Genomic DNA, 27,778 nt, shown 5'->3' on the forward strand with positions numbered 1-27,778 from the left:
TAAGATGCAAATTAGAAGTCGTAGAATTTTGCAAACGTTTCACAGATATTATGTTTCTAATATTGTATCAGTCCTTGTCACTTTTGTCATTTCAGTGGTAGATATTATTCATTTTTAGATCATTAGTAGATATTGCTAACATTACTGTCTCTAGAACCTTGTCTTAGAAGTCTGTAAGCTCGACTCTGTACTTTTTCATCAGTCATCATTTGGCCCTTCTGTTTCTAATAAAAAGGTCTTATAATATAGTTAGATCTTATAATATAGCTTATATCATCTTACAGTTCCTGCGCTCTGGAGATTGGATAATTATAATAACCGTTATGGTGTGTATCTTTCTTGAGAATTTTCAAAATTGTTGATTTTTCTATTTGTATTTTCATTTTTATATGAATTCTTTTCAGAATTATATTCAATACTTTAATTATTACAGACTCTCGGTAACTGAGTTGCACTCTCGTAACTACATGTCTTTCTTATTAGTGTCACTGGAGTTTCAGTACAATTCAAAATAGGTCATGAATGATACAGTTTAGCTAGGGCCGTGAGGCTAAGCTACAGCTACGTTAAATGTAAATATTAACATTTAGTTACTACACCAGTCGTTTATGCATATTGTAGACAGATTCTTGCTAGGATTGGTATGTTTCCATTTCATGCTCTTTCTGTTCTATTTTTAACACCAGAGCTGTCAAAGCGTATCACTTATAATCCCACTAATCATCATCTACAAGAATCTAATTAACACATTTGATTTATCTGCAACAAAACACGGTGAGGTTGGCTTTCTGGAAGTATTGTTCATGAAAACTTCTCTATATTAATATAATACATTTGTCTTCAGGCTTTCGTGCTTTCTCCTTTATTAACAGTAAAGAAGAGACAGATATTAGAATTTTTTTTAACATGAATGGCTTCCGAATAAAATCAGGGTCTGACATACTGACGCAAGATCCTACCAAGTGGAGCTAATACTTTCTAGCTAAGAGTTCTTTCTTAAAATATATGAATTCAGCTGTGAAGAAGAGCTTTTAGTAGAATCATAAGAATTCCTAAGCTAAGAGTATGGATCTTCAGTAGCCAATTTATCCCGTTCAGGGTTGCGGTGGCTCAGGAGCCTATCCCAGGAAAACTGGGCAATAAGTGGTAATGCACCCTGGATGGAACATTAGTCCACCGTAGGGCACCGTGCACACACACATTCACACAATCATTCCCTCCTAGGGACAATTTAGAGTTGCCAGTTCATCAACCAGCATGTTTTTTGGAGGCGTGAGGCAATTTCATGTTGCCACATTACAATAAAACTATTAAATAGGAAAATGAAATGAAAATGTTGCTGATTTCATACATGGCAACACAAAAAAATGTACGCGATTACAACTCATCAGCTAACTTTCAGGTTAGTAATGGTGTCAGTGTGTAATGAGGTATAACTCCAGGGGCTATAGTTGCAAAAACTGTTGAGGCTAATTGTCATTGTCCTTGCAATTAAAGGCCAAAGAAAAATAATGTGTTGTAGTCGAGGTATTGTGTTAGGGATGCGAACAATTTAATAGCAACAAGCTTTTAAAAGGCATCAGAAATGTCAATGCAGATCACAGATCCAGGTTTTCTGCTACTTAGCTTCAGAGCATCTACAGATGAACTGGGAATATTTCATTCATTTGAAGTCAATTCGGTTGCAAAACCTGCGAACAAAATTTCATGTTCAGCAAACAAAACAATATTAATCTTTTAAACTCCTCGCCTTACGCTCACCAGCCACATTAATAGGAACACCTGTACACATTTGTCACCTTGAACATGGTTGGCTGTTGGTGGTAGCCAACTGGTTGGTTCGAGTATTTCAGAAATTATGGATTTTCAAGGATTTTCATGCACAGCAGTCTCTAGAGTTTACGCAGAATGGCGTGAAAAACAACACATCCAGTGATCGGCAGTGCCGTGAGTGGAAACGCCTTGCTGCTAAGAGAGGTCAGAGGAGAATGGCCAAACTGGTTCAAGCTGATAAGAAGGCTACGGCAACTCAAATAATGGGCTACAACAGCAGAAGACCAGGTTCATCGAGTTCCAGGAAAGTCAGCCAAGACCAGGAAGCTGAGGCTAAAGTGTGCAACTGTACAAGTGTCAGCTGTACAACTGGACAGCTGAAGATTTGGGAAAAAACATTGTAGTTTGAATAATGGGAATGAGCAGGGGTCATTAGTGGCTGGTGAGTGCATATCAGCCATTCAACATAAAGTGCTTATTCACTCCATACATTTTTAATTCTGATGAAATGCTAATTGCCTCTTTGGAGTGATTAATGATTTTAAGAAAATGTTGCTATTTGACAGACAGAAGCCGATGTTGCGTTAATTTGCAAACCTCTCCATGCAGCACGCTCACTGTCCCATTTAACTCCTGTTTAGTGTTATTTCTACATATTTATGCATTATTTCTGGAAAAATAGGACCTGCAGTAAGTGCTAAGAGAGGCCCACTGGGGCATGAATCACTCAGTCTCTTGCTCTGGGGTGGAGCAGTAGACAGGACAGTTTTCCAAATTGGGCTAGTTTAACAATACTATGTCTCCCTTTTCCAATGCCCCAATGTATTTGGGACTACTTTCAGGACTTTTGTGTTGTTTTTGAGATGTAGTTGGGCTGGAAATTTTTTTTTGCTGAAACCTGTAAACCCTAGTTAATGTCTACAGGAGCACACGCTATGAATCTAACACAGTTGAACAAAATGTACCATTCAAAACGGGCTGCTAAATCGCATTCTGTTTGTCTGTATGTTGTTGAGTCTTAGCTGCTTATTACAGGGTTACTCTACAAATCCATTAAATAGTAGCCTATAGCATAAGTTAAGTGCAAACTTAATTTTGTTTGAGGCTGTGTCGTTATTAATGATGTCCTGCCCCACCAGCATATATGATCACAAGCACCTGCTGCTTAAAATAAATATTACCCCTTGACTTTGGATATATTAATAAGAATGATCCAGGGCTATATACATGCTATAAACGTGAGTAGTTTTCAGTGAATGGTTGCCATGAAAGAAATCAGTGCTGTCAAACAATGCTGGCCATCTCAGGTTTGTTAAAGACCACAAATGTTGCACTAATGAGCTTATGAACAGTGCTGCATTTCTGCCTCAGTGCCTGGATGCCAATTCTTGAAGCACCAGTGAATGTGTGTCAGGAAATTCTACAGGTGAATGTCAGCGTGTGTGTGTGATTTTAAGACTCAAAGGAGGTTGGGCTGTGTAATCAGGCATGCGGGAAGATGTTTTAAGTAGGTGGGAGGCCGACTGAATGTAATAGTCTGACGTGATAGTTTTTAATAGAGCAGCGTAGGGGTCTTGTGTGTGTGTGTGTGTTTGTGTGTGTGCGTTCTTTTAGCCATATCGTCCTGCGTTAAGTTACGTAGCAACAGTAAGCATTTGCTGAATTGTTTCCTGTTAGTGATGGCTTAAAGTATCCAAACTAAACACTTTTTTTTACTTGATTTTAATGAGGTAGTTCTATTACATAGACACACACACACACACACACATAAATTGGACCAACACAAACAGCCCAATGAAACCTCCCCATAAAAGCTGTATTCAGAGTCAAAGTACAAAAGTTGCAACAATATTTATGTGGGGAAATTTAGGCATGTTCAAGTGCATGTTCAAGTGCCGATTTTCTGGGTGCAAATCACCTGTGTGTAGATCACATCTCTGAAATTGCCAGATTTTTTATTTATTTATTTTTTTTTAGCATGAGCGTCTGAGACGGCATTTTTAAATAGCAACTAGACCACCACCTTTAATGAGTGTAAACACTTGCCTTTTTTTTTTTTGCTTGCAAATGTTAAATGATGTAACATAAAAGCAATAGATAATTTTAAAATAATAATAATAATAAAAAGCCTAGTCTGATGAGATATGCATAAGAAGATGGTAAGCACTGAAATAAACATTTAAAGGTGTCTAATATATTGCCAATATATTGTTGCATGAATAATCCTAGTTGTAATTAACATGTTTTTTTTCACTGCACATTTTGGCTGGATGATACTATTAATTAATTATCGATCATATTTATGTATTTAATAATGACCTTAAATGGCATTCAGTGGTTTTTTTAAGTGTATTTATAGCCGAAAACATAAATTTCAGCTTGTCACACAAGAAAAACATCCAGGTTCAGAATTGTGTGTAACTCAGACACAAACTCTTTTACACAAACTCTTCCCCATGCACTCAATTCCCATGCAACTTCTAAATAATGCTTAAGTCTAGATAGTTAGATCTGAGGTCTGAATACTGATGTGCATAATTTTGGTATTAAAAAAAATATTCATTAGATGTCATGTCAGAGCCAAAACATCCCAGCCCGACAGGTTTCCTAGTCGAACTATAAAATGTTTAGCAATTTTATGCTCAGCGATGTTAAACACACTGACGAACTCAATTTCGCTTTAAAACTTTCCGCCGCCGTCGTGACTGATGTCATGGGCTGCATCTCAATTGAAAACTCTGACCTTATCTTCAAAAGTATTTACTAATCTAGAAAAATCCTGACCTTTCGGTAGGTTTGAAGGCTACATGAGAGACTTTTAAAATTCAAACACTAACTATAATAGAAAAACTGGTTAGTGTTAGTACTCAGTAACAGTCTAGAATAGTTCATAAGTATGCGATCTGAGACACAACATGGGTGAGGGGTGGGGAAACATTTTGTGCACTTATTGGTGAACCACTGCAGCATGTCATTATAGTGAAAAAGACTAAAATAAGATGTACCCTATTAATTTAAATCTGGCTTGTCTGAATGTGACTCCCAGTAACATTTCAAAACATTAGCACACAAAATATGTCTTTGATATTTCTAATATTAATTTGTAAACTAAATGAACGAAAAAAGGGTAGTGTAACAGACTCGGCAGAAAGTGCTATCTGCCCTCTTCCACATACATGAGCTTACAGACAGCCATGATGGTGAGAGAGAGCATGCCATCGCTTCCACCCAGTGAGCACGGCCAATTTTGTGCCCTTGTCTCTCGGCCAAAGATAGCTGTGGTATTATCCTTGCAGTCTCTCGAACACTTTTCTGTTGCACCACTTGGGAGCCGCTGGCTGCATTCTTCGATGGAGAGCCTGGAACATTTTCAGCTGCAGCATTGAAGCTGTGGTAGTCTCTGCTGAGAAGGCTAGTATGGTTTCATCATTATCCTTATTATCATCCTTATTAGAGGCTTTATCCCGAGTGTCCTTGATTGGCCAATCTGTTGTTCAAATTGCATGTTTTCTTAACAAATTTACTCAATATATAATTAAAACACATATTTTATACTGGCTTTCTAACCACTGTGCCTAAAGAAGTTCCACTAGTTACTAAAATTGAGAGTTTAAAACTTTATGTCACAAAGAAAACCCATAAACACAGCGTAGTAAATAGTAGTTTAGTAAAATGTCTAAAAATGCAGGGGAAAGTAGTTAAACATGGACATTTAATCAGTGAAATGTTGGGGTGTGTTACAGAAGCTCAAAATCAAAACCTGTTAAAAGCAGCACATATCATAGCCAAAACGTCTGCTAAAGTACGCTTGAAGCAACGTTTGCACCACAACAAACTGCTCCTCTATACTGACATATCCTGTGTTGTAGCACCATCTGCTCTTCAACGTGTCTTGCCAAATTCAGTTTAGGTAATGTTTCGTTGGTCCTAATCAAGCAAATGCTATATTAATAAGTAAAGACGCTAATGCTACAGCTGCTGTTAAAACAATGAGTCATGACATGAATAAATAGTGGTAATAAATGTATAATACCGGGACTTTGAGGATCTATTACACTGTTCTTTGCCCTGGGATGTGTGATTAAGGTGATGAAATTTGAAAACAAAATGTTTTAATTTGTAGTTGAGGACTGCTTTGTTTGTGTTATACAGCTGTCCTGCAGTGTCAGTTACCGTTGTTTGATCAATGCTGAAATGCTATTCGCTGTGCAAATAACCGTATCTATTATGGCTTTCATTTAGCGAGATAAACGATTGTGGACAGCAGCTCTCACCAAAATTAGTTGGCTGTTAATTCCTTTTTCATCAGCTCAGGTTTCTGTTTGCCCTGCTTGTTTGCTGTAGCTCATAGAGAGATAGACTGAACGGATAAATAAAGAGCAGCGATGAAAGTTACCTTCGCCACTATTGGTACATAGCCTCTGATGTATTTACAAGCGGAAGCCTTTCCACTGCTGCTGGGAGAGGCTGGTTTATTGAATAACCAGCATAATATGCCTTTGGCTTTGTTTATTGTCAGTACAGCTGACAAGTGATTTCCTCCAGCCCCCTCCTCTCTCCTCTAAAACCTCCTCCCTTGCTCTCTCCACTTGCACAGTGTGGATACTCTCACTAGCCCTTCAGTTCATGCGTTGGTGCTAGAGCTTTGGCTGCATAATCCTTGAGGAGAGAATTTCGCAAGGATGTTGACAGAGAGGGGAAAACACGCAAGTCTGACTGGATAAGCCTGGATAAGTGTTGGACTCCAGACTTCTTTTTCTACTCTGGGACAGTACCTACTTCTTTTATTTCTTCAAGTCTTGGTGTGGTGTTTGGGGTATCACCATCTAACTCTGTGATGGCTCAACCAGGAGGCAATCAGGACACCCTGGCGGTGCCTGTTAAGCAGCTCCACCAAGGGGACCAGGCAGGACTCAATGAGGACCTAGTGCGGATACTGAGGGAAAACCTGCTTCAACAGGAGCGACCTCGGCGTCCCCGTGGAAGGAAGTCCCCATCTTCAATGTCTCCACGGCTATCCCCAACTACGCTGTCACCGCGCAACTCTCCTCGACTGTTACGGCGCATGTTAATAAACAATAACATCCACAAACAGCGGCGCTTCACTGTAGCCCACACATGGTAAAGTATTAGAAACCTCAATTCTCTTGAAATCCCAGGTTCAACCACTGGTCTCGATGGAGTCCTGTATTTATGAGCTGATTACTGGCCTGTCCGTCTCTATTTGATTAGTTTCTCTTTTGTGTTCCTCTGTTATTTAAATAAGTACTATATTTACCCATCATCACCATGATTATTCTTTATGACCTATCACAGAGCATGAGTTACTGTAGTGGTCATTGAGGCTTCTGTTTACACTCTTGGATGATTTCAAATTCGGAACAACTGCATGTTAATTTTTTTCTGCCTCAGTTTAATTACTTAATTTTTTTTAGATCAGATGCTAGACTGCTGACATCCGGTTTCAGTTCCATCCAGCTGCATAATCTATAATTTAGAATTAATGCTTCTGATTTGTAGGGATGTTTGGCAATACGTATGTGTTTAAGTCCATTTGTTATCGCAACATCTTTGTTCAGACATGAATATTTATTTTGAAGAAAAAAAAAAAATCTGAAAACTGAGCAATGTAGGATTTGAGAGGTGAATGAAGCAGGTTTTTTTTCCCAGAGCTAAATTATAAAGAAATGACACAACCTTTACACAAACACATTTGACATTTTTGGAATTATTTATTGTTGGTACTGTCAAATGAGAAAAACTGATAATGAGCAGGCTAAATGTTAATAGAATGCCCTAGAGTGGCTCCTAACTTGAATTTGCTCTCAAGGGCAGAGAGCGTGACTGGAAATAAGTGTTGTTCTTCTTTTGTTTGCACTTAGGACGTTGTTTGATATGCAGATGATATCGCCACAATTTTTGGTATACTAGCTGATGGACAAAAAAAAGAAATATTCACTCTTTCGGATAAAATCAGAGTAGTTTGTTATTTGTACAATGAGGAAGATGACAGAATCATACTTTCTATTTCATTTGCATGTTTTTTTTAACATCCTTGCAAGCTCTAAAGACAACATGGTGCAGAAGAGTCCTTGAGGGAAAAGCACATGTGTTTCACTGAACTACTATTTACTGACCTCATGCTTAGATAACCACATAATATCACAGAACATGAACATGAATTAGCACTCTTTCTTCATGTCAGATTCATAGAGCACATCTAATGAAAGGAAGTAAACACGACCACAGGTACATAGAGATATTTCTGATCGCGGATATGGGATACGGTACAGTGATGATAAAGATAATAATACAGAAATTTTCTGCTATTTTGCTCCTACTAATGCACTGCGCTGTGGACGGTAGAGGATGAAGGTGACTGCTTTAGTCAGTCTAAGTAAACAGAGCAGTAATGAGAAGCAAACAGTTCTGCCAGCTGGAGGGAGAGGTTCACTGCTACTGTTTGACAACCGCCCCCTTGTTTTATCTGTCCTGTTCTGTCATAAAATCCACTGCTTAATGTCGCCTCATTCTGCACAGGTAACGTCCCTGACCAGCAAACTCTTAGCAGCATTGCATTGCGGTTAGAGCACATTCTGCGCATATAGAGAGAAAAAAAAAAAAGACATTTGGTTGGCTTAGTGTGCATGACTCAAGCCTAGATTGAGACAGACCCGACACATGGCTTGTAGTCATCGCGCAAGGCATCTGGTGCTTGCATCTTTCTGTGAAACTGCTTTCCAAAACACGCTTTAATGAACTAATTCTGCTGATTCGTAAATCACATTTCATTTCATAAACTTCACTTCATACAAACAAGCCAACATGTCATAAGATATTTCAGATGGACAGGATCCTGGACTGCCATTGAGGCTAGCAGGGAGTTTGTTCGTGGTTCTTTCAGAGCTGGCTGTGTTGTTTGTGTAGGAAGAGCCATCACTGTTGATCTTGGAGTTTTAATAACATCATGTTTGAGTGCCTGTATTCACTGGCAGCCTGAAATTGCCAGTAAATCATGCTGACAGGTCTTCCTGAATTGGCCGATGCTCTTTGTGCACTATTTGCGGACATGAGGATCCATGTAATCTGCGAGATAGACAGACTTCCACAAACTCTCTCTCTGTGGTTAGAGGGTTATAACTCAGGCAAAGAAGTTTAAAACGTTGTTAAATTGGTATATAGGGAATGTAGTCTGATGTTTAAGGATATCAAAAATAATAATACTGTTCAAATTGTGGTATTTCACAAAAGGTGTCCCAAAAATAAAACAAAACAAAACAGAAAAAAAACCTTTTAATAGTTGCACTACCCCTGCTCCATATACTGTAATATCATTCTCTTTGAAATGGCGTGAACAGAGACTGTGATATACTGATATTGGATTATGTAATTATTATAGTGTCGTTGTTTCATTGCGTCCCACCAGCTATTCAGATTATGCAATGATATGAGCAATATATCACTTGTGGATCTTAAAAATAAAGTAATAATAAAACATTGCATGATAATAAAACGTGAGGAATTAATGGACGAGCTGCTGTAGATGTAGGCTAAGAGAGGGAATACAGCATGCCAGGACGGGGCTCGTATTTGCTTTAAATATCCAGGAGAGAGTGTGAAAGGCTCTCTTTTTTTGTCGAATCACACTCATTTCAATATGAAAGTGGCCAGCTGCAGCTAGCGAAATATTCCTTCTCGCATCTCACAGCCAGCCTGAATGGTACCATTCCCTTCACAACGCGTTGCCTCATTCATCCACGTCTCAGGTGCTCTCTCTCAACGGTGTGCCTCATTAGCATTCTGCATTCTCAATTTCACTGCTTACTGCCCGGGTATATTCGTTATCACTCCGGCCCTCATTGGTCATTTTTGTCTAGCAAGGATGCGAGAATAGCGTTGCTAAGGGTGCTGTAGTTCTCCCATGTGGAACACAGTGCTAAACATATTTTACTTTGTGTTATTTAATTATAGGCTAGTAAATCGATATGTATGTAGACCAATAAATAGATCAGTGTACATCAGTAACTAGGTTCAATAAGTCAATATTTGACGTATGTACAATATATTTGACGTAGTGGTGATATTAGATGGGAGGGTTATAATTAGGACTGTCGATCGATTAAAAAAAAAAATTAACTAATTAATCGCACAGTTTGTTGTGATTAATCGTGATTAATCGCTTTTTTCTTCTTCTTAAGACTGAAACTTGTAATAATGGAAATTTAAATGTAAAATCACAGAATTAAAATACAAAGGAAGTATATTTAAATTCAAATAATATTGTTTAATAGCATCTTTTTTTTTTTTTTTTTAACTTGGAACAGATTTCCAGGAAAACCATCAAGTCCCTCAAAACTGAATGTCAGGTTGAAATAGGAATAATAACAAAACCCAGGCCTATATGTTAAAGTGCCAGTTGAATTTCCAAACTATCAAGGCCATTAAAATTAGCTTTGAAGGCAATAATTTCTTATATGCACTAATATAAATGAAAAGTAACAAGAAAAATGCGTTCCATATTCAAGTGCCAGTTGAATTTCAGAGAGGTCCACAATAGTCCATGCAAATATGAAAAAAAGAAGAAGGAAAGATTCTGCTGAGTGTTCAGCAGAAAGTGTGTGTTCTTGACACGATGGTTTCTCTCGGGGGCAGATTATAATAGGTGTCTCCTGATGAAATTCAAATGATTTCTCTCAGTCCGTCATCTTCTACTACGTTAATTGGGTGGCAGTTTTTAACTATTCAGTTAGCCAAAGCATTAGTTACCTTCTCACTTACAGGTTTCGTTATTCGCCCATGAGTACCGCACTCCTGTAATATAGATTGCTGAGGCCCTGTAGAGATAGTTTCGCTAAGTTGTTTTGCTTTGAGGTGATATGTCATAGACGAATTACTTCTGTGGTAATTAAATTGGGCTTTTCCCACTGTGTATTCCTTTTGTTTTCTCCAAAGATTCGTCGGGCAACTTTTTAAAGTGAAACTTTCCGCTTCCTTGACCTTATCCATGATTAGTCCCAAGTCATAGGTCATAGGTCAGCTGCCAAAGGAAGTGAACAAAACATAGCTGCGTTAATTGAATAAATTTTTTAACACGTTAAATATTTCAAATTAATCGCAAAAATTAACACATTAATTTTGACAGCGCTAGTTAAAATGTAATATCTATCAGTAGCTCAACAGTGAAACTATTAGGCCTGAGAAACTTAGATCTCAGTGAATAATAAGACTGATATGGGACAAAATTATAGACCCCTTTAGTATTTGTAACCAAAAAAAGAGATGCATACACAACCTGCTTGCAAAAAGACCTGAGTAGCCGCCACCTGACGCTATTTGGTAATAATCTAACTAAAGACTCTATCAAGAATTTTACTTAGGAATCAAATTTTACATTAGCTAAAATGTCATTCACTTATAATTATGGATTACCACTAAATGACAAGGAGTAACACTTTCAAATGGCATATAGTCATGGGAAAAAGAAAGTACACCATCCTTCAGTTCAATTTTTTTTATATATCGGGGCCTAAAGAATTGTGTGGTCCTCACCAACTTGTATAAATAAACAAATAATCTTAGGTAACAACAAACAAAAACACAACAGATTTCAATATGTAGTCATTTTTTTCTTAAAAAGTAAACCAACATTCAGAAAGCAGGTGGGGAAAAATAAGTACACCCTATACAACAATAAATTGAAGTAAAGAAGTAAGAAGTTTCTGTAGGAGTTTATCAGTCTCTCACATCATTTTGGAGAAATTTCGTTCCACTCTTCTTTACAACATTGCTTCAGTTCATTAATGTTTGAGGTAATTCGTTTATGCACAGCTCTCTTAAGATCCCACCACAGCATCTCAGTGGGGTTGAGCTCTGGACTTTGACTTGGCCACTGATAATCACTGATAGTCAGCTTCTTAGCTGAGCTGACATGTGCGCTCAAAAATGGAGCTCTTCGAACCAACTGTCCTTCTTAACCTCCTATACCACTAACCGTCTTCTGTTAGCTTGGATAGGTGTCTGATTCGATAGCGTGCAGTAAAAAAATGAGTGTGTTTATGAACACTTTTTCTTATTCAACAGCACAACACGACATTTTAGAAAAAAAAAATCCTGGCTTGCTCTTAAAAATCATTATAGTTTCCCGCTATGTTTTTTCAATTGACGTCAGAGTGACGTGTATCACTCAGTGGTCTATTACACACACGCACACACACACACACACAGTGATATGCAGCTGCATTTGTTTATTCTGTCTTTTAAAAGTGTTTCACGTCAGTTGCTCTACTGGCTTCATGCCGTGTTTCCCCCGAATACCAAAGGTAGTAAACATAAAAGTCGTAACCCTTTCATTCAAACCAAAATAACATCAAATTTCTGGTGCCGTTTTGTGTACTTTGACTGGATTTTATGTGTTGCTTTTAGTTTCTCCCCTGAAGGCATTTTAGGGAAAAAAACAATGGCACAGTGATTGTATATCACATGCAGCTTCTCAAGTGGAAGTGAGAAGGTGAAGTGTCAGGCCCAGTGTTCCTGGGATAGGCTCCGAATTCACCGTGACCCTGATCAGGATAAAGTGCTTACTGAAAGTGAGTGAGTGAGTGACTGTGGTCACCTGACACGGCTGTCACTGATAGAATGCATGATTCTACAGTCTGGGCTAGAAAGAAATCAGCCCCAGCCTCACTTCTTCATATCATTCTGTGTATTTTTCTTATGACTATTGGTGGTGCTATTGTGCAAATAAATGATCTACAAAGCTAGCACAATGTATAGACATAGAGATGTGTGTGTAAATTGATATGAGTTTGGAGCTTTTAAACACAATGTAAGACCTAATTTTACTTTTATAAAGTATGAGTATTTGAACTCAGATTAGAGTATTAAATACGAATACTGAAATCCTATCATGCTAACCTGTGACAAATGTCAGCTAGCTATCATGAGCTGTTTTAAGATGTGTAAAGGTTTAGAGATGTTCCTACTGTAGGCTGTTTTAGTATGGCATTTAACGCAACCGTTAACCCAATTTATTATTCCGGATAGAATATTTCTCATGGTTCTGTGTCTTTGTTTGAAGTGTGCATTTGTACAATCTGTGTGTATTTGGATTGAACAGAAAATACATTGTAAATGAATGCAAATACAGATACGAAGGCAGAGTATTTAATTTAATTTAATTAATTTATTTGAGAAAGGGATACCTTGCCAGAAATATTCAGACTGGGTGTGTGCATTGTGATCTTGCTGGAAAAAAAAAAAATTAAGGCAGTGTTTTTACTGTAATGAGGAGGTTTAAAGAGCAGCTCCCTGAAGCTCACGGGGAGGGTTGCCAGGTTTCAGCAAAATTCCCATCTCAACTACAGCTCAAAAACCGCACAAAGGCTTGAAACTAGCCCAAAATGTTCAGGCAAAAAAAACAACGGTAGACACATTTTTCTTTTTCTCAGACTTTTCATGGGAACCAGATTAACAGTGGTGCGTGTTTCTGATTTGCAATACTCAGCCATTGTACGCAGAACCATCAATAACCCATATCTCTTCAGGGCTATCCAAAAATAATCATATATTATTATAATCATACATTATTATTGTTATTATTATTATTATGAAATATTATAAAATTGGTATGTTGATTGCGCATGTTGTTCTTTTTTCTTAAATAATCATTCTCCCATGTTATTAAAAGAAAATCATCTCCAAATATACAGGCATCATAATGAAATGCTACTTAAAGGACCCCATTTTGACTCACTGACGCACCATGTCCCAGCTTTATAATAGATTCTGATAGTGCGTCCTGTTAACGTTTCTGATCTTTCTGGAATACCCAAAACCCCAAAATTAAAGTAAATCTGATTTAAAAAAAATACTATTAGGCAATTGTTGGCAAGTGTAGCCTAAATAACAGATTCTTGATTTGGGAAAGACATTGTCGCTTTGGTATAGAGTTAGCTTGCATTCTCAGTCACACTTAGACAGAAGATAGGAAGCTTTCCAGAAAGTTCCACAGGGTTACTGATTGAGAATTTGAATAAGGTTATGAATAAAGTAGAATAGAATGAAGCATTAAGTTCTGCAAATTGCTAGATATTATAATTTGTGAATGAAAATGGACTTTTTTGGGTGTAGTGTTAGAGTTAACACATAAAAAGGGGTAGTCAGTGTAGATGATGAAAACAGGTACGGATATTTAGAGCATACAGATCATGAAATGTTCGGCCTTCATTTGTGGCTTAGGACTTCATTTTTCTTTAAATCCTGGTGAGGTTTGAGGTGGATCTGGAGCCAAAATGTTGAGCAAAGTTTCTAGAAGGAGGTTTCTGCCTGTTCATGTTCTTTTTATTATGAGTCAAAGAAGCATTTATTATGAGTCGAAAAAGCATCTGACGCTATCACCTTTTGTCTGTGATGGCTCTTGGCGTCCCTGCCCCATTCTTTGAATTGATGGCCATTGTTCAGGATTAATACCTGAGGTGTGGACTTTTTCTTTATCTCTATGATAATGAAGTGTCTGAGTGGTACAGTTATCCTGATTGGATCAGGGCTGGTGAAATACGTCCTTTGCATTCTTTGTTTGATGTCATCTGAGTGCTTTTGTCTCCTAAAGTCTGCCCCTAAAATGTAGATAAAACTATAATGTACAGATCCCTTGTTTAGACTCAATGACTGTAGCACTAAACAGCACGTTCTCAATAAGGAATCCTGCTGAAGATATACCTGAGTCTTCTGGTCTTCACTTCTGAGTTTCCTACACAGGGATACACCCTGGTTGGAACAAGTATCTCCCTCATGAGAGAAAAAAAAGCTTATTCGAGCACCAGTTCTATGTTTTGGATCACAAACAACTCCGCCTCCCAGGATCAATTTTACCATTTGCATTTACAGCCGCCCTTCCGGCAAGCCGAGCCTGGGCCAATAAACTGCACACGCATGTATTCTCTTACTAAAAACATGCTACTGCCCCCTGCATCTTAGTGACATTTATTTCCCAGGTAACCTAGTTTTCCAGGAAATCCTTTTAGGCCATGGTATTTTGCTCGAGGTGGTCCATTCTGCGCGGTTTAATGGCACAAACCCCGGCTTGCCGGAGAGGCGGCTGTAAATGTAAATTGTAAAATTGATCAGCCACGGGAGGTGGACATGTCGTGATCCGAAACATGGAACTGGAGTGTTTGAATAAGCTAGTTTGTTCTCCTGAGAGGGATCCTTGTTGTTTTTTTTCTAGCTAAGTGCAATTTTTTATTCATGTAGAAAGCAATTTTCATCTGAACCCACGACGATGTTTATATTGCTCGGTAAATATTTCAAATGTAGGTTATTTGGAGACTTTTTCCTTGATACAGAGCCAGCAATGACCTTTCATTCAAATAATCATTAAATCAGAGACAGTCAGATTTGCCCAGAGACAGCCATGGATTAGCTTTCTAATCATTGGCGAATGTGACACAATGACGTGATTGATAAACTCAGGCGCTGATCATTGACTGTAACTAGTTATTAATTACTAGAATGAAACTACTTGAACCTCACCAAATCTCATTAAAGTTTTCAGCCAGCATCGCTTTGACAGTATAGACAGGGATTGTTCCACTTAATCCTGAAGAGCACACACAGTGTAATTGTGTAGGTGTGTTGTGTAAACATGTAAAAACAGGCCTCGCTGATGCCTAGCAATGAATATGGAACGCTAAATGAGAAAGGGCTTTGGCCCAAAAGTAATAGCTTTGATTAGTGGAAAGATATCCACACCACAAGTTAATCTGTATCCGTAATCTGTTAATCTGTACTTTTTCTCTTACTTCTGTGACAGAACTGCAAACTTCAAAACTTCAAAGCACTGTGGTCTGTCCTGTGATTAGCAACAAACAACCAAGAACTAGATATACATGAGACAGGTTTAGCTTAGCTTAGCTTAGCCATGTTTGCTCTTTTCTCTTTTTTTCCCCCTTTCATTTCTGCCTTTTTTTTTAAGTGCTACTTGCCCGACTTAATTTGTGACCACTAGAGGGACTCAATCCATAACATCAGCTCAGAAAGCTGCACGATGTTTACTCAGTAACACGCTTCCACATTCACATGGTGGTTAATTTTACAACCAGTTACTTATGTTTAATACCAGGTCAAATTATTCCCATGATCACTGATGATTAGATTAGATCATCAAAATAACAAGATAATCTGAAGTGATGAACCATGAGTTTGGTTTAGTTTGAACTGTGTTTAACATGTTAAAAAGGCAATATTCATTGTCCTTACTATCCGTAATTGTCTATTTCAGATTCAGATCTTCATTATTACGCTTTAACCACATGCTATATTAATGCGTTTTTCCTGTGTATGCTGTACCTTCTGAGAACAAAGTTATTGGGACATGAAACAGAATTTGTATGCATCAGCAGAGATGAAGTCATGCGTGGGCTCCTTCTCTGGTTAAAGAGCCACAATAAAAAAATTATTGGATGGAGAGACTGTAATTTAAAATGATCTCATATATAGGCTTCAATAGATGACATGAACAGAGCTTTTAAACACTGATGTAATCAGCTTAGACGTGTGTTAGTTGCAGGTGATATGAGTTACAGAGCAGTTATTCAGTAACCGATTCTTTCTCTGAGTTTCTCTGAGACTGAACAGTTTGCTATAATCAGAGTGTGGTATCATTATTCGAAGAAAAGTATTTGAAAATTCAAATAATAAAAAAGGTTTGGACTAACTATGCACTAATTGGACAGGCACTTATATAATAATCACTCTACACAGACTGTGGCCTGGTTGATGGGAACCTAAATGACCTGGAAATATCTGAATGGCATTTAAAACCTCCTTTGGTGGGTCAGGACGTTCCTCCTTTTCATTTTTACCGTAATTCCTGAATAATTATTGTAGTTACCAGAGATGGCTGGTTATAATATTGATTTGGAAAGTTAAAAAATTCTACTACCTATCAGTAACTCTGCATTACTATCATGGAAACTACTATGGTACACGTTTACATACGAGCACATCAAAAGATAGAGAGTGTTTCAAGTCCATCATCTTGCAGCGCCTCTTCTGAATTGCAAAACTTGCCAGTAGCCAGTTTTCATTAATTGGACAATGTTAGTCTATTTACTTCTAGTTTCAACTCTAAAAGCATTTTGGAAAGTAATCCACTTTGTTTTATTAAACCTGCTGTTGTATTCACATGCACCTTCTCAATCTCTGCTGATGATGTGGCTTAAATAAATGCAGACAAAATCTAGGGCCCACGAATTGAACGGCTGTCAGTTATAGGTTGTGTGAATCTACAGTCTGGGCTAGAAAGAATTCAGCTTCTTACCATTTTGGTGTATTTTTACTTTTAGCACAGGGTTCCATATTGTCCATATTTTTACTTTTAGCACAGGGTTCCATATTGTCAAGAGATCGCAAGCTTGAGTCCCAATGATGCAACAGCCATTCGTGGCTGGTGTGTAGGGATGATATATATTCTCTCTCCCCTGTCAATCACAGCGACATAAGCAGTCATGGATGTGTGTGAGCTCATGTATATAGGCAGATAGAGGGCAGATATCGCTTCCCTCAGAGTATGTTACACTGCCCTGTGATGCAGCACGAGCAGCAGTTTGAAAAGATGTGCTGGCTGGCTTTGCGTGTCTTGAAGGAAGCACTTTTTTTTTCACAGTTGTTACAGATGCAATTGCAAATAACATCGAATCGTTTGCATTAAAAGATATTTGCTAGTATACAATATATTTTTCCAGCTAGGATATTAATAACATTGGTCACTATTTTCAATCTGTTGCAACTGGTAATACAGTACATGAACACGCAACACTAATAAGTGCAGCAGGGGGTGTGACATTTGAAATCATCCAGTGGAGTGCTGTTAGTGAACATTTTGATTTTAAAAAATGTGTATTCATTTTCACCTACAAAGGCTTACAGGTCTAGTTCCATTTCTTACAACCCGATTTTGTGGATGTTCAATAAATGACACCACGGTAGCCAATACAAATACTAACTAACTACAACAGTATTAGTTATTTTATCCCTGACAAATGAACAAACAAGTAATGGAAACTAAAGTTCAATTCATAATGAAAGCTTTTTCATCAAGTATGTTTTAGTTGAGGATGAGCTTCTGTTTGTAATGTGCTAGACTCAGGAGAAGGTTTAGGATATGCAGGAGGAAGCCTTTACTGATTGTACTAATAGAGCAGGTAAGGGTTAAAACATGACCAGGCATCAAATGATACAACCAAAGGAAAATTAAAAATAAAAAAATAAGAGAGAGAGAGAGAATTCAGACGAGCAGCTAAACTTTCGAGACTCCAACAAGACTATTGGGGATAAATGAGGCTCAGATCTTAACTAGAGACTTGGAAAGACTTCACAAAGAAATACTGAAAACTGTGCCTTTATACTGAAGTTGGAGTCAGAGTTCACGCAAGAGCTAAGGGGATCGAGACCTCTGCTGGTAGGGAAGGGTTATAACTATTTTAACCAGATTTAATCCACACCAGTTGTGACATAGCCATAAAAACTCACACTCGTTTGTCGTGCTGTGCGTATCAGTAAAGTGTAAACACCACCGAAATCCCTCCTAATCCAGTCATTTTGCTGTTGACTATTCTCTGTATTCCTTCATGTCATTTACTTTTATGCCTTTTGAAGTGCATAAGCCTGATACCTAGTGAGAGAGAAGACAGAATCCACATTTGCTCTAAATTATACCACTTACATTTGACATGTAATCTGTCAGTGAAATCCAATCGTGTGTCATTATCTGAAAATGTCATTTTGTGGTGCACTCCCTTTCTTAAAGGTAACGAGAGGAGCTGATTTGATTAAATATCTCAGCAGCATGCCTAACCACCAGCGATGATGCTCACCAAGATACCAGAAATAAACAATGCAGCTCTTTTAATATATTTTTATAAAAAAAATATGGCCATATAATTTAAAGCGTAGTTGTGCAAGGACCCAATGGTTGAAAAAAATTCTACCCAAAGACTTTCGTTTTATAATTATACATGAACAGATTTCACATTTAATAAATAATATATACTGTAATGTTTGTTACACTAATGGCACATAGTGCTGTATTTTAAAGTGTAAACTGTATTTTAACAGCACTGTGTATTAATAACATTAAATTACTGTAAAAACACTACTGCCATTTTATGTAATTTTATTTATTTTTGTAAAATTAAATCCGCAAGAGTCAGAAAACAATGTTTTTATTAAACCGAAATAAGAAATTGCTAAAATGAATGATGAGAACAAACGATAGAATCAGTGGGTCACAGTACTGAATAACTACAGAGAAAGAAAAATGCTATATAGGTTTTTGAAATATTTTTTTTTATGTTATTCCTTTTTGAATAACATTTATAACTATATTTTTTTATTGAAATAACAGACTAGCTAGCTGGTTACCTATCTAGCTATGATAAAACTAGCTATGATAAAATTACCTCCAAATGTTCCACTTACCCTGCTTCTCTAAAATGATTGACACCATGTTTTTTTTTTTTAATAAAAATTAGGACAAAGACATGGAAAATGAATTCAAAAGCATTCTCTGCTATCTGCGTCGCCCTAAAACCTTGCCTTTTTGTAATTTTTTGAAGTGTTAAAATCATTCAGTTATCGCAAGCCTTCACTGTTTGCATATTGTGATATTTTATTTCGATATATTGTGCAGCCCTAATGTAGCTTTTACTCTGTAAAATCATATTGCTTATGTAGTCATCTGTATACGAATAAGTAGTGACCTAAAACATCTGAGTGAAAGAATACAGCACAGCTGAATGTTCTTTGATGATGTTTGATATACTGAACTAACAGCACATTATTAACCCTTGATGCTAAATGTACATTTCATTATTTCATATGCTATATTTAGTGTACATGTGTGTGTGTGTGTTACATATTATGCTCGTATGTCATATGTAGTCTTGTACTTTTTCCACAGGTGGAGAATAAGCTTCAGTTTTACAGCAAGCCTAGTGTTAGTTTTGGAAAGCCTGCTGTTATCAGATGACTGTTTTTACAGCCTGCTATATCAGCACGGCTCGGCCGATTAGGTTGCTGTGAAAAGAAATATTCTGCTGCGCTTGGCACTTTCCTTACAGCCCATCGTTTCGGTCCGTTGCAGTATTCACAGCTGTCCGTGCACACTTTATTGCATGCTTAGTGTGATTTCTTAATTACTCCTAGCAGAGCATGAAAGGCCCATTAATGAATCCCACTGCTCTATGTTTCTCTTATCATGGAGGATATCGTGAAGAGGGCTAGGTTAAACACCGCAGTCTGAAAGAGAAAAAAAAAAAGGAGGGGCTGTTAGGGAGAGATAGAGAGGAGTGATGACGTGGGGAGAGAAGCGAAATAGTTTTGCGTAAATGTCAGAATCACATGCTGCATAGCCTTCACTTGCTGTGATAAACTATCGCTAAGTATCTCTGGAGGGGTGGAGCCTTATGCAACAATGTATGATTAATGTATGATAATCCTATAATCCAATATCATGGACTTCCTTATAATCACAGTATAAGATAACATACACAGAGATTTATACCAGATTTATACAACATTTACACTTAACACTATGATGTTAGAAATGTAGAAATATAGCTGTGGAAACGGTTAGTGGATGTAAGAGCTTTACATAGTTACTACAAAAAAAAGTCAATAAAGGCTCAGCTTGACACTTTTTCAAATCAAGGGCAACAGAAATTCCGGAGAGTTTTTTTTAAATAGTAATTGATAAGAAAAGGTGACGGAAGTTCACGGAGGAATTCCATGAGGAGCTATCAGTATCACGCATGACAGAAGCTTTGTTGCATGACTGGCAGATCCAGGTGGCATTGCATGAGTGTGTGCGTGGGTGTGTGTCCGCTGAAATCAAGGTGTGTATGTATATTGTCATGAATGCACAAGAATGTATCATTAAGCGTTGTATGAATGGATGACCCACAGATGTGCCTTTCAATAGTAATAATAATAATAATAATAATAATAACAATAATGATGATGATGATGATGACAAACAGAAAGATTAATTAAAATAAACTCACAATAAATGTAAAAATATGAAATATATATATATATATAAAACTACACACCTTCAGTGGTTGGTCCCCTAATAACAAGATACACTCACTATCCACTTTAATAGGAACACGGGAACACCTGCTCATTTATGCAGTTATCCAATCAGCCAATCATGTGGCAGCAGCACAATGCATAAAATGATGCAGATGCAGGTCAAATGCTTGGGTTAATGTTCACATCAAACATCAGTGTGATCTCTGTGACTGTGAAAAAGTGTGATCTCTGTGACTTTAACCATGGCATGGATGTTGGTACCAGATGGGCTGGTTTGAGTGTTTCAGAAAGTGTTAATCTCCTGGGAATTTCACACACAACAGTCGCTAGAGCTTACACAGAATGGTGTAAACTAAAGGTGTTCTTATTAAAGTCAAATGTGAGTATATATATATATATATATGTATATATATATATATATATATATATGTATATATATATATATATATATATATATATATATATATATATATATATATATATATATGTGTATGTATGTATATACATATATTAGTCATGTTAAGACCTCAACCCAAATGAGCATGCTTTTCACTTACTGAAGACAAAACTGAAGGCAAAAAGACCCACAAACAAGCAGCAACTGAAGACAGCTGCAGTAAAGACCTGGCAAAGCATCTCAAGGGAGGAAACTTAGTATTTGGTGATGCCCATGGGTTCCAGACTTCAGGCAGTCATTTCCTGCAAAGAATTTGCATCCAAGTATTAAAATTTATCCTAATATTTATTATTGTTAGTTTCTCCAATTACTTTTGAGCCTGTGAGAATGGAGGGACTCCCTAAAAGGTTGATGCAATATTTTTGTTAAACTCCTTGAAGTAAAGCTGAAATTCTACACTTCAATCACATCTTGCTTCATTTCAAATCTATTGTGGTTGTGTACAGAGGCAATATTATGAAAGTAAAAATAATATGAAAAAACTGCATATTTGGTACATTCATCTACTATTAAATACAGAAAGTGAAAGCAAAAAGACCAAATTAAATCAAATAATTAAACTATCATAATAATTATTTAAATGATTATTATTGTAATATATTCATATATTCTCTATAGTCAAAATTCAATTTAAAATGGAAAATCTCCATTAATCGTGTAACATAGCATCTATTTTAAATTGAACTAAACAAAATATGAAAAAAATTGACTTCAGCTTATTACTCGTGGGGAACGTTTCTGGGTAACGATTGCCTAAATCCACACTGGGTAAGTGTGCTGCGTGCATTATTCATAGGATTTGCTTTCTCTGCTGATGTCATGCTCCATTTTGTTTCTTGTGTTTTAGCTTCAGCACACCAGCATGCTTCTCTCCATCCCTGTAACCTCACTAAACTTTATGAGCAGCGTTTATTTTAAATCTTTACTCCTCTTAGGTTTGTTCCTTGTATCATTTTAAAGAGTTTTACATGTACATCAGGGCTTTTTCTTCACCTCGTTCATTAGGAGTCAGAAACAACTAAAGTAAAGCCTACTAAAATAAAAGAGCACATTACAAATTAAAAGGAATTTAAACCAAATTTCCTGTTGTCTTCCAGAGAGACATAAATAGCCTGAAGCACCAAACAGCATATGTGTATGAGCAGCTAGTAATGGGGAAGGTATTTGGTAACTGAAAGCCTCTGTGATTTTAATGATTCTTACATGGTCTTACATGGTCATAATGCTCCAGACAGATTTTCAAAGTGAGAAAGGAAATGCAATGGCTGTACACGTGTCTATGCATAAGTGAGAACAGTAGATAAATCTTTTGTTATTCTTAGGTAAAATACAAGCCAGACCATTGACGTCAGTACACCTTGTTTTTACGCCTGTCCCTGTCTCTCTGTAACAACACGGTCACTGTTCGCTGGAAAGCCGCATTTGTGGAGCTTTCATGCTGCTGCAAGAAAAAAATGTGCAAAACCCAAATGTGGGGAAAACATTCTACGTGTGTTCGTGCAATCTGTCTTTGTTTTGTTTATCAAAAAGTTCAGTCATTACACAGTGCCTTTGTGATAAAGGTGTTTTCTACTCATCTGAAATAGCTGCTTTAAAGGCAAAGGCAGCTGTAAAAATCGCTCTGCCCAGAAACTGTTCCTAAACTTTGATATTTAAACTTAAACTGGCTCTTGTGAATTCCCTGAAAGAGGTAATGAATTCGAGTGCGCCTCAGTGCGAAGGGTCTGAAAGCTTAGTGAGCTGCCTGTGAATTCATCCTTAATGTGCCATGCCTCCCGCCATGAATTATTTAGGAGGTGCTTTTACTGAAACATACCGCTCTAGTGTGAATATGCAAGCAGTAAAAGAAGTTTCATGTGTGTGGGTGGATTTCATTTAAGAGTAGCAAAGATCTTGAGAATGTAGCTGAATTTGAAGCTTGATAGTGACGCAGTGGGTAGCACTGTCACCTCACAGCTCAAGGGTCCCCGGTTCAATCCAGAGCTCTGGTTATTCTCTGTGTCCGTTTGGATTTCCTCTCAATTCTCAGAAATATCCAGTGAGTGGATTGGTGATTCTAAATTGCCTTCAGGTTATGAATGAGTGTGTGAATGGTGCACTGAGATGGATTGGCTTCCCATCCAGGATGTACTCCCTCATCATTCCTAGTGTTACACGGATACCGCGGTTCCGGATCCACCGCAACTCCGACCAGTATAAAGTGTTTATTGAAGATGAATGAATAATTGGATGGATGAATAAATCCAGAATGAGGATTGTGAACAGTATGGAAACATATGTTCTGCATCAGGGAAGCCAGTATGAAGTGCTGAGTCCAGTAGAGTAGGTTGTGTTTCCATCTTTTTTTTTTTTCTTTCTTTTTCATTTTAAATGAAATTCCCAAAAGTTGTGTGTTTCCATCATCTTATTCCATCATGAGAGAATAGGAGCTACAAGTCTGATTTTTATCTAATCAGCTAAGTGGATTTTATGTGGTCATTTTAGTGTGACTTTATTATACATGCTAGATAAAACCCAGAGCAATAAAGCTAACTGTTTCTTTGAGGAAGAAAACCTCCCATGGCCATTGCATCAATTACTGCTTTCACAAGTTCTCAACATTAGCGTGTGTGAGTGTGAGAGAGTTTTGGATGCAGAGCCTGGTGCTGATAGTAACACATTATAAATAGAGCTTACATTGGGGGGCGGAGGTAGATGTAGACAGTGCTGCCGAGTTTTAAAAATTGCTGTGTGTATTTTTTTTTGAAAACGGTCCAGCTGTCCGCAGTGACTCAGCACTTTACCACGGAGAGTCTGAGCGGGCGTAGCGTTTTAACACTCCTCACTTTAATGCAGCAGATTAATCGGAGCCATTTCACAACCACTAGCAGTGGCTTTTCAGCTAAAAGCTCCACTTCCACCTGTGTGACTGTTATTGTATTTAAAAAATAAAATGACACAATTCATACTATTCACGACCTCTTTCTGTCCTTTTTTCTCTTTTAGGTAAGTTACTGATGCGGAGGATCAATATGCTGTTGTATCAATTAGTCTTGGTAAAGTATTGCATCATTTTTTACTAGTAATGATTACTTATCTTCTGCCTTCTTCATAATGTGTATAGATTTTAGCACCTATAGTACATAAGCCAATTTATAGTGCAACAATACACACAGTTTATGATGTTTAAGACTCCAAATGCATACATGTCATTCTGGGCTCACTTCAGGTAAAGGGCTTTTGACCTTTTAAAGGGCTATATGGGGGAAAAAAAACCTTTAACTGTTTTACTGGTGGTTTTAAAGGAGTTGCAACAAGACATTCAGAAGAGTAGCCTGGATCACTCCAGTGTATGAAGTAACAGCTGGGAGTATACTATCTTGACATAATATTTTGTACTCTAAATACACTATATGGGTGAAAATATGTGTACACCTGGCCATCACACCCACATGTGGGTCTTTCCCAAACTGTTGCACAAAGATGGAAGCACATAATTGTATAGGATGTCTTTCTATGCTGTAGCATTACAATTTCCCTTCACTGGAACTAGGATACCAAAACATGTTCCAGCATGACAGTGCTCCTGTGCACAAAGCAAGCTCCATGAAGAATTTTTAAAAATTTTTAAAAAAAAAAGAAGTTTATTAAAACAGCAAATGAAATGGGATGTTCAACAAGCACATATGTGTGTTACGGTCAGGTGTCCACATACTTTTGGCCATGTAGTGTATTTGATTTTGGCCAAAGTGATTGCACTAGCAAACGCAACATAATGAGTGAAAAGAGCTTGGATAAACGATGCGAAGTGGCAAATACATCCCAAAATACATTCAAACAAACGTGTTTGAATTTAAACTGTAATATTTAAACTTCAAAATGTAAACGAAGCACATCCTCATTTTGAATTAACATTCTAGCTACAAAAGCTAGATAGTATGGTGCAAAAGCAATGGCATGAAATATAGTTTAACACATATGCAGTATGCAGCTAAACCAATAAATTGAGAGCCAGCTCAAAGAGGTTGCACAGGTTAAAGAGTGCACAATCATCATACATTTGTAGATTATGATTTTAAATAGTTCACAGCATAATGAAAGTATGCATGTGTGGTTTGGATGGAGTTTACATATCAGTTCTCTCATGCCTTAAAAAAAAAAACCCACTTCAGAAACATGCCATCAGAAGGGTAGCCAGTGTGAATTAGCCTTTAGGCTACATCGCCTACTGTCTACTGCATGATTTCCCCATTAAGTGTAATACTATAAATACAATGTGACATCATAATGTATAAACATATAGTCGAGAGAACTTCACTTCATAAGGGCCTTCAGCAAGCCTTTTCAAGAAACATGCATAATAAAATATTGAAAAAGCTATAACTATCACGCTTATTACCTGTGCTGAGTCTGTAATGTAACTGCTAGTGCTTAAATAAATTGTCTTAGGCGATTTTATAAATTGGTGTTCCTTGTGTGAAGCTAAATGCTATGGGGTGCGGTTTAGCCCAAAGCTATTTGTAAAATAAGCTGTAAATGCAGGTCAATGCATCAGGGAGACAGCCTGCTCTTGATTTGTTAATATTTGTCTTGAGGCAGTAAATCCAGCAAACATTATGTTCTGTTCTGTGCCAGTTTACAAGTTACTGAACCACATCATTAGAGTTCTCAGCATGTCCTTACTGAAATGGCCATTCATTTTCCTTATTTACATATCCTTGTACAACCAGCAGAACCTGATTACTTTTGATAGTAGATAAGATATGTTATTATTTAAAGTGCTGTGAGCTTTATAATTCAACTTTATTTAATACTAAGCTGTTAAGTTGACTTGCATAAGGGCAAGAAGTCAAAGCCATGTCATTTCACGCTGTATTTCATGCTGGCTTTCTCAGAACAGTGACACAGTGTATGAACTTTCTCAAACGGTTATTGTTATGCAGTTTAAAAACCCATTCCCATGGAGCAGCAAAACCACAGCAGAAAGAAAGTTGAGAAATAAATATGCAGGGGCCTACTGTAAGAGGGTGACTTTTTCCATACATGTTCATCTTTGAACATAACCAAATAAAAAACATTGCAGTTAATTTTTTTTTTGGTTCATCTCATCCTTGAATGAATTGTCTTCCATCTCAAATATTCTACTGATATTCTAGTCCAAATGACTTGTTCCATGTGAACTGTTATTTCATAACATGCTGCAAATCTCCCATTCCACCACGTCCCAAAGGTGCTCTACTGGATTCAGATCCTGGTGACTGAGAAAGCCATTGAAATACGCTGAAGTCGTTGTCATGGTCATGGAACCAGTTTGAGACAGCTTGTGCTTTGTGACGTGGCGCATTATCATGCTTGAAGTAGCCATTATAAGATGGGTGAATTGTGTTCATTAAGGGACACCAAGATCGCAGTGTGTGCCAAGAAAACATTCCCCGCAACATTACACCACCACCACCACCACAACAAGCCTGAGTGTTCATGGACCAGCCATGGGTCAATGGATTCATGCTGTTGAGGCTAAATTCTGACCCTAGAATCTGCATGTCACAGCAAAAAACAAGATACATCAGACCAGGCAATGTTTTTCCAATCTTCAGCTGTCCAGATCTAGCCATATTCCTGTTCTAGGCTGAATGGAGTAGTGCTCAAAGTGTAGTGTGTGTTCTGAGATGCGATTGTAAAGAGTTGGTATTTAGCCCCTCCTGTCAGCTCGAAGCAGTCTTGCCCTTCTCCTCTGACCTCTCTGACTGACAAGGCACTTTTGACCACAAAACCGCCTTTTCACTGGATGTTTTTCTGTGTAAGCTCTAGAGACTGTTGTGTGTGAAAATCTGAGATGATCATCAGTTTCAATATTAATTAATAATTATAATTAATAATTATTAATTAATTGTATTGTTCCTGTAAAATCTGCTTTTTTTTGCCCAGAATAGATCAACAGTTGAAATTGATATGGATTCAATTATGAGCAACACTTATTTAAAGTGAGTTATAAGCATGGCAGATGAGTGCTCAGTCAGCTTATCCTTCAAATGGTGTGCGTGACTTATTTGCATATCTGAATGAACAAAAACTTACTTACTGGAATCTGCCATCTGTGACATTTTATATAAAATCAAATTAAACTGCCAGATGACATTGTCCTGTGAAGCAGATATTCTTTGTTATGCCAGCCATACACATGGATACAGTGGACTGAAAAAATGCTGTTTGTCCAGAAGCATGGGGCAACACAATAAAACAGGAGCACAATACAGTCGTAAAAATCGGGTGCAGAAATGGAACCATGCAAAATATGTGATAGGTGGTGCACAGACCTCAACCTGAGTTCACAGACGGCTCTTTACTGAAACCAAGTGTCTTCTCTATCCAGAATGTCTACATGTTGACGACATTGGCGTGCAACAGAAACCTACTCACGTAGATCAGTATTTGGTGAAACAAAACAACTGCTCCAACTGCTGGGTGACTGAGACT

The 27,778-nt window shown here is 37.4% G+C and overlaps 1 protein-coding gene across 9 annotated transcripts in view; it reads left to right on the forward strand.

The window, feature by feature from the left end:
- LOC113544721 (cAMP-specific 3',5'-cyclic phosphodiesterase 4D) overlaps window positions 1-27,778 on the forward strand; it is a 182,396-nt gene that overhangs the window by 79,710 nt on the left and 74,908 nt on the right. Inside the window, exon 1 of one of the 9 annotated variants that reach the window (XM_026943643.3) lies at window positions 5,932-6,894. The exons of 7 other annotated variants lie outside the window; for them this stretch is intronic. In XM_026943643.3, coding sequence (XP_026799444.3) covers window positions 6,611-6,894 — 284 coding nt within the window. In that variant the 5' untranslated portion in view covers window positions 5,932-6,610. Of the gene's footprint in view, window positions 1-5,931; window positions 6,895-27,778 lie in introns of those variants that run through there. One more of the 9 variants, XM_026943641.3, reaches the window with a different exon arrangement.

The sequence above is a fragment of the Pangasianodon hypophthalmus genome, chromosome 17 (genome assembly GCF_027358585.1).
Source record: "Pangasianodon hypophthalmus isolate fPanHyp1 chromosome 17, fPanHyp1.pri, whole genome shotgun sequence".
Classification (NCBI taxonomy): domain Eukaryota; kingdom Metazoa; phylum Chordata; class Actinopteri; order Siluriformes; family Pangasiidae; genus Pangasianodon; species Pangasianodon hypophthalmus.